Consider the following 8,494-nt stretch of genomic DNA (forward strand, 5'->3'; position numbering starts at 1 on the left):
TACATACCTTCTTCAGTGTCAATGTGCTGGTGTCTGGATTGTCATTATTTAATGCAGGAGTTCCCAAATGCTGCACTGGTACTGACTGCATAAGAATCACCTGTGGAACTTATTAACAGTACAGATTCTTGGGCCCCACCGAGTCTGGTGCACTAGATCTGGGGCCTTTGTATTTTATAAGCTCCCCATATGATTCAGTTACACAAATAGAGTCTGGGAACCATGATTTGATACACTTCTAGTGAGAAACTAAAAAATTTTTTAAATTCTTGAATTACAAATATTAGAATAGGGAAGAGAAAGATTCTGCATGTCATATGAAAGTGATCAGATTTTAAGACTTGAGCTTTTTTGGTTTTTTTGTAGGCTGGGATCACTATGGAAGCAACTTAGCATTGGGGGCAGGTGAGATCCTTAAGATTTCTCTCTTTATGCACTCGCTTTTCTCCCCCAAAGGACAGTTTCATGACCCTTTTATTATTTTTGTAAATAGTATTACAAATATTCCTAAAGCTGATGTCAGTATATGGTACTGGCCTTCATAGACCAGACAGCGTAATGATAAGCTGACTTCTGTGGTTGGTTCACAGTCTTAAGGGGGCTCCTGAGATTGAATGTTGTAAGCAAGATTAATCAGAAGTTAAGTATATGCCCTTTGCCAAAATGAAAAAAGCCAAAAAAAGGTAGCAGAAGAAGGTGTTAAAGTTCAGGGCTTTAATGATACTGTTTATTAAGACAGAGCTTTTCTATGATTTTTAACAGCTAATATAATGCCTTCATCATCTCATCTCTTTGGCTCAATGCCATGGGGACCACCAGTGCCAGTTCCTGGGAAGCCCTTCCATCATACTTCATACACCGGGACCATGTCCATGGCTGGGGGAATGCCAGCTGGTGTGCACAATCAGTTCATACCTCTGCAGGTGAGACCTGAAAGAGAATTAGTGTATTTTTAAGAGAATTAATGTTTTTTTAAACTACAGAAAGACCACTGATAAAAATTTGTTTATTCAGTAACTACTATTCAGTACCAAATAGAAGCCCAGTACTAGTCTGGGTACTGAGAATATATTTTGACCAGTAGTGACCAGTCTGACCTGGTCCCTGCTGTCTGAGTTTGTGTTCTAATAAATAATAATAATTGCAGCAAATAATAATATCCTTTTCTAGAAGAAAGTAATTTAAAATCAGGACTATAAATTTTATTTATATTTAAGTTATGGATAATTTTTAAACATTTTACTCATAACTAAATTCCTTGGATTTCTAAAGTTTGGTTTGGAGATCATAAGCGCAAGTCACAAGTCAACAGTGATTGACAAGTATTAGCAGCATGGTTTATGGTATTTTCTGATACTAGCTTTTTTTGCCTACATTGTTAATGAATGATGCTTTTATTCCTTAAAGGTGACTAAAAAAAGGGTTGCAAACAAAAAGATCTTTGAGAATAAGGAGGCCCAGAGTTCTCAAGCAACCCCACTTCAGACTAGCCAGTCAGCATCTTCTGATGTCACCAAAGTGATTCCACAGGAGAATTCATCAGTTTCCTTAAAATCCTCTCAGATTGCTCAGCCTGTATCTTCTTTTCAAGTTGAAGCTGCCTCCCCAGGTCATAGCACGTCTCACCATAAGTCAACACCAAGCTCTTCTTCAAGAAGAAAATCAAGAAAACTGGCTGTCAATTTTGGCGTTTCTAAACCTTCTGAATAAGTTTGGTACTTGAAATTAAATTAATTTCTTTCCTTTCCTCTCATCTTTTTATAAATCCATATCTGTGTCTCATAAATTACAATGTACTATTTTAAAACAGTATGTTTCAATTAAATTTTTTTGACTTTTTTAGTTGTCAGGCACTTTTCATGCTATTTAAAAGACAGTACATCAAATTGTGCATCTTAAGTATGTGCAGTTTGTTTTACATCAATTATACCTCAATTAAGCTGTTAAAAAAAAAGACTAAACCTTGTTTTAAAATAATATCAGTGGACTAAGCATTTAAGTGTACCACTCTAACCATTGGCTTCATCATTAGACGCATCCTAAACTATGAATTAGACATCATATTGCAATAATAATAAACATTTTTTACACTGTCATTGAGGGATAATTAAATGGAGCATGAAAATTGGGCCTCAAGTGTAATTTACTGAAGTGGATTTTATCTCTCTATTTAATGATCTAACAGAATTGTGAGGAGAATGGCTCTTATTTATAAGTATTTTTACTTCTGTTGTCTCTAAAGGTCCTTTAGACCTGCTGTGAAGTAATCACACTTGTTGTGGTGCTGCCAGTTTTGCTTTATTCTCAATTTTGTACCAAAGCAATTTCAGAATACTAATCAGAATGTTTCATTTAACTGCTTAGAACTATAAATAGCAATCTAGATTTGAGTAAATAATTACAATTTTTTAGATTATTCAAGAACCAGCATTAGTAATTTCTAATAAAATTAAGTTTCAAAGTCTACAGGGTATAATGATTACAAATTAATCTTCTAATAGAATAAAGTACAAAATATTAATCATGTCATTAATTAAAATAAATTGTGTTATTCTTTTGTATAGCTTTTTTACCTGCTTACTTAAACATACATGAGAGCTCCATGTTGGTCCATGAGTAGTGCTTCCTGGGACTGATGGAATTCTAAATTTTTTAAAATTCCAAGGTGTGCACAGGCACAATCAGTGTATAATGTGTATTACTTACATGACAAATGCCTGTCTCATTCTCTTTCCCTATTTTTAGCTTTATGCTGAACTGTTCAGTGACTCTGGCATTTTGTCTTTGCATGTCACGTGTGGGTGTATGTTGTGTAAGCTGTGGCTGTTGAAATTATTTTAGAATTTATGAAAATTTCTCAGTGGTACCAGGGCCTGAGTTTTTATATATATATATATATATTTATGCTTTAGTTTTTGTGATATGCTTATATTTTTAAGGAAGTAAATTATCATACTTTTTTAAAAGTAGGAACCACAATTTTTGTATGGAGCTGCTTATTACATCCAGTTTCATTTAGCTCATTGTAAACTCGGCCATGAGTCATAGTCTGTTCTTTTTTTAAAAAGCTGGTATTGAATTAAATGGATTCTTTTCTCTAACTGCTAATTTTAGAGTTTCTCTAAATGTTAATAGGATATTTGTATATTAGTAGTGCCTTTAGTATAAGAGATATATGTTCATTATTTGTCATTTATTATAGTCATGTAAGTTTCTGTGAATTTATTTTCTATTAATTTCCTGGGTTCAGATGTTTATTGGTTCCCAACGTTTCCTTATTGGGAATGTTTATCTGTAGTGGAATCTTGAGTAATGAGGCTCAAGTAAGTCTCAGTGTTTGTCCTTATTGCCTCACAAACTATTTTTTTAAAGGAAACATCCATTACCAGGACTACAATACAAAGAGTTTAAATTGTAACAATAATGTTATGTTAACTTTTTACAACTTTAAAGTGTGTAATATTTTTCACCTTACTTAACTGTATAAACTCCAGCATTCAAGAATTGCCTCATTCATCATGGCTATGTGACAGCTCTGTAAACAGTGTACATCCCACATCTTTTTTAGAGCACAGAAGGAAGAGCACATGCCGTCTTATGAAAACTCCAAGACAAATTTTGGTAAGCATAGTGCCACTGAACCCATAGGATATTTCCTCAGTATTGAAGCAAAGCAAGCTGACAACTCTAGACAGATAAGCAATAAAAGTGGTTTCTTTTTGTTCCTTCTCTTTTTTTTTAATCTATTATTCTAAAGGTCAAGATTGAAGATAGATTAAAATAGGAGAGAGCTCCATAATGACTAGGTAGTGTCAGGCATTCATCTGACCTTTTCCCCTTGTAGACCTATTCGGAATAGGGCCTGAGAGCAATAGGAGATGTGCCCTCTCTGGGGAGGATGGAAGAGGTAGAGGCTGTTTTTATCTCATGATGCTCTTGAGGAGACTAGCTCCACTGATAGATTGGGAAACTTACAATTTTTCTTTTTTTGGATGAGGCAGACTCAAACTATCTTAGAGTTTAGAAATATGCCCACTCAACTGTTGAATCTGCTGTGGACTTTCTGTGAAACCACGGACTATATTGAAGAGCAGACTCCCACAAATTCTTTATATTTCTACATAACTAGAGCAGTTACTCAGTTTAAACCTTCCTCTACTCACTGAAACATTATTTCTAAATATCCTTCAGTAAGGTTTTTATTTTTTTGTTTTGTTTTTGTTTTTGTTTTGTTTTGTTTTTTGAGCAAATTAAGTGAATTTTAAAGATTGGTCCTTCCAGTTTCATTGTTCCTTTTCACCATTCCCTACATTACCTGGTCATTACCTGAGTTTTATAATTTAACAGCTAGAATGTGTTGATTGACTTAAACATGTAGATACAAGTCTTAAACATCTGAGACTCAGTTGCATGAGAAATTAATTTTACCTCTGTGTATGCCTTGGTTTCAATTTAAGACTTTCATTGCTTTTCAGAGGCATAGGTAGTTCTTTTAGAAACTGATAAGGAGATCTGATTTTTCCTGTTGGTGGGAGAGATGAAGAACTCTTGATGCAGGTTTTTTTGTTTATTTCCTCTTTTATGATCAGGCACTTGCTTTGGTTTTAGACTGATATTTTTCCAACTAATCTAGAGTCTTGGAGGGGGCAGAAGGGGAGGTAATTGGAAGAAGGAACCAGTTAAATAAGACCTATCCAGTCACTGCATTTTTCAGACTATAATATATCTTTCTAGCTCAAGGAAATAGATAAGCTACATGTCTTTTTTAGTCACTCACTTTTAAATTATCTGTTTGTATTAATAAATCGTACATTTTCATAGTGATTGTCTAATTTTTACCTGTAAGGTGTCTAGGACTGCCCAGCTCTCCACTGAACTTAGTTCTAATATGCTTCATCTCATTATTCAAAGCCTCTTTTTTAAAGCAACTGTGTACATACAGTTTTCCAGCTTTTTGAGCTTGCTATATTTCTTAATACTGTCTTTCTTCCAAATTGTGTTTCTGCTATGGAGGAGAATTAATTTATTGGAGAGAAATGACTGACAGGCATCCTCTAGGTTTAAAAAAAAACAAAAAAACAAAAATAAAAAAAAAAATACACAAGTTCCCTTATCATTTCTTTCTAGAGGTAGTGATAGAACTCCAACTGGCAATGTTCTTCACGTACATTTTGTAAGCTTTGTCAGTGAAGCAATCATTTTTGTAGGAGCTTCCTTTCTTAGGCAGGACATAGCTTAAAATTTCAGAAACGAGTATGTTTCAGGCTGACCTGGTTCGTATTTCTGTCAGACCTCTACATCTCCTGCTAGGGAAGCAGTCAGAGACAGTGCTGAAACGGACAGCAGCAGGGCCGAGCCAGCAGGCAGGCGGGAGTTCCACTGAGTTAACAACTCCAACACCACTCATCCTTCTTTTAGAGAGAGGAAAAAAAGGTACAAAATAATTTTTGTAGTTAAGAATGTCAGCAATCCATAGCTGCTTTTGTGTTTTTGTCTGTATGTCAGTGAACCAACAATAATGCCTTGCTCAATCACTGCATTCAGCCATCTTAAGTGCAATTTGTGATGGAGACTCTGGTTTCCAGTAGATAAAGTTTTACATAGGTAAATCTATAAAAATTATTTTTTTTCCAACAGTACACCTATTGCTATGGATTATTTCAGCAATGGGTACACTATTAAATTGCCTAGGCCAAATAATTAAATTTCTGTAAATATTTTAGTAATTTGAGCCAAATCCTCATACTGTTTTCTCATGAAATAATAGGAGTGAGAATTTGGTCCACAGTTTTAAGTTCTTTTATTCCTTTCTTTCCCTTAGAGTTAAAGGACTTTTTTGTTTGTTTTGAGTTTTGGGGTTTTGGTTTTTTTTGTTTTTTTTTTTTGCCTCAGTCTCTTACATTTTCTTTTGCCTGCACCCAGTTGCTTCTTTGAGTGTTTTCATCTATTTTGATATATGACTGATGATAGCATACTGTATCATCAAAATGTTCAACATTTTGTTCATTTAAACAATATAATTAATTATAATTCATACATATATATATATATATATCTTAATTCCTTTCTTCACAACTATTTTATAAGTAACTGGAATTTTTCATTAGATCTTATACAGAGCAGTATTTTATTAAAAATTCAAAAGGGAAGACTTTTACGTGCTCACTTTGTAGTTTTTGTTTTTTAAATATCTTTACATTGTCTGCAATTAAAGTGTTTTAAACTTGCATTGGAATGGACTCTGAATGTATTTTTGTGTTAAGCTGTACATTTGTAGATTTCTAGCATGAAGTTAGCCTCAAAATGTTGTGCAAAAGGATTTTAAAATATGAGTCACTGAAAGAGTTTAAACATCTATACATGTTAAATGCTATATGGATTTTAATTAAATCACTTGAGAATGATTTCATAAACTGTTTGTTCTTGTATATCTGCAGTGATATTAAAAGTGGAAACGTCACAGTAGTCACTTAAACCCCATATCCTTTTATATCAGTATTTTGAGTCTATGTCATTTAGTATAAACTAGGCAGCATGATTAGTGGAAAAAGTCCAAATTGTAGATTCAGATGGCCACTGTTCAGATCCTAGCTCTACTTCTAATCCTAAATAAGTCATTATCATATTAGGATTGGCGAATTACATAAGGCCTGAGCCTCAGTTTCTTCATCTCCTAAAGGAAGAAAACAACAGCCCTTGTTTGGTTGATATGTTTAAAGCACTAGATACTTGATAGGTGCATTATAAATGTTAGTAAAAAGGATTTGTCACATGTACCTAAATGCACAGAGCCTTCTGGATGGTGCCAAACACCTCTATGCTTTTCCAGCTGAGTCACACTATCCAGTGTCCAGTTCAGAGTCCCCATACCTCACTTGGGCATCTGGGAGACTCTTCTCTTTCTGTTTTTCCTTTTCCCAGCCATGGATCCCCTCTATCTTTTCTACCAAGGGAAAGGGTCTTAAAGAGCCAGATTGGAAGAGGCTTTAATTCCTACCCGTAAGACTGGGGAATCTACAAAACTAACATCTTGCTAATACTGGCCATGTCTCCCAGTATAACTCTGATGCATTATGATACATACTGCCAAAATATCTGTATGGTAGGGGAGGAGGTGGAAGAAAGGGGTTAGGAGGAAAGAAAATGTCTTCCTGCTAGATCTGCTTCCAGCTCTGTTTACTCAGACAAACCTGAGACTGTCTCTCCTGTTGTACTTTACTCCAGACCCCAAGGAGTGGTCACATTCTGACATGGTGTTTGGCCACCTCGATCCAGCAGGAGGCACGCAGTGTAGGAATGCCATTGGAGACTGAGCTAGCTGTTTTCCACTTCATTCCCCAGACTGCCAGCTCCCCACACTGACATCCTCAACAATCACCCCTCTCCACCCCATCCCTGTAGCATCATTTGGCTCCCCCAATCTTGGTGTCAAGTTTTTGTCTTGAAAATCAACACTAAACAAACCAAGACCCACTCAAGCTAGATTAAGAAAAGAGAATTTATTCTAAGAATGTGGGGCAATCTCAAGAGAATCCAATCCAGGAAGTCCGGTCAGGCTTCTCAGAAACTGAACCTTAAGAGTATTACCTTCCAGTTCACTGTCTCCTTTCTGTGTGGCTGTCAGCCCTATGGCATCTGTGACCTTATCGTTCAGGTCTTTGCTCCAACATCTGTAGTTGGGGGCAGTGGGGCAGGTCACCTTGAGGGGCTGCCTCTACTGGACTGTGGATTGATAAGGAAATGCAGACCTCTCAAAGGCAGGCTCTTAAGCAACAACCACATTCTGGGCCAGCAGTCAGTCCTTACAGTTTATACATAAAAGAAGGCCTGCAAAACAGCTTTTCCCTAATGTTAACCAAAGCTTACTGTCTACAGTGTGCCTGCAAACTGCCCTCATGAAAGGGCAGTACCAGTTATACTCCTTCAACTTGGAAAATGGTTGCCTTTAGAATTTTCCAGTACTTTTTTTTTTAGTGTATTTATTTTATTATTTTGCAGGGAGGAGGATGGAGGTAATTAGGTTTACTTATTAACTTTTAGAGGAGGTGCTGGGGATTGAACTCAGGACCTTATTTATGCCAGCTAAACATATGCTCTTCCACTTGAGCTATACCATCCCCCTTCCAGTACTTTCTGAAGTCCCTGATTCCTACAGTTGTAGGAGTCTTAGACACATTTCACTGAGTTCCTAAATATAGGAGCCATAAATAAATATACTTACTAATTATTAAACGCTCATTACATATTTAATATCCTAGGCCACTGTGCTAAGTGGTTCACATAGATTATCTCCTTTAATGCTCAAAACCCTACCATGTAGGCAGGTTTCGCCTACACAGTAGCCTGACACCAAATCCTACACTCTTAGCTACTTGGCTATACTCTATAAAGTTTAGGCTTTATAATCTAGTTTTTATATCAACACTATCTAGTTAGTTTTTGTTATGAATATGTTCTTTTATTCATTTCATTTGCTATTGACTGGTATATTTTA

General features: G+C 35.6%; 1 protein-coding gene across 5 annotated transcripts in view; it reads left to right on the plus strand.

Moving 5' to 3' along the window:
* The window catches only part of XRN1 (5'-3' exoribonuclease 1), an 88,482-nt gene extending 82,078 nt beyond the window's left edge, over nucleotides 1-6,404 (plus strand). For 3 of the 5 annotated variants that reach the window (XM_010952244.3, XM_010952246.3, XM_074370218.1), the window contains 3 exons: nucleotides 367-405; nucleotides 763-923; nucleotides 1,408-6,404. In XM_010952244.3, the coding sequence (XP_010950546.1) occupies nucleotides 367-405; nucleotides 763-923; nucleotides 1,408-1,710 (503 nt within the window). In that variant the 3' untranslated portion in view covers nucleotides 1,711-6,404. The remainder of the gene's footprint in view (nucleotides 1-366; nucleotides 406-762; nucleotides 924-1,407) is intronic. The other 2 variants (XM_010952245.3, XM_010952247.3) reach the window with 1 other exon arrangement.
* Nucleotides 6,405-8,494: the final 2,090 nt, after the last annotated feature.

The sequence above is a fragment of the Camelus bactrianus genome, chromosome 1 (assembly GCF_048773025.1).
Source record: "Camelus bactrianus isolate YW-2024 breed Bactrian camel chromosome 1, ASM4877302v1, whole genome shotgun sequence".
In the NCBI taxonomy this organism is placed as follows: domain Eukaryota; kingdom Metazoa; phylum Chordata; class Mammalia; order Artiodactyla; family Camelidae; genus Camelus; species Camelus bactrianus.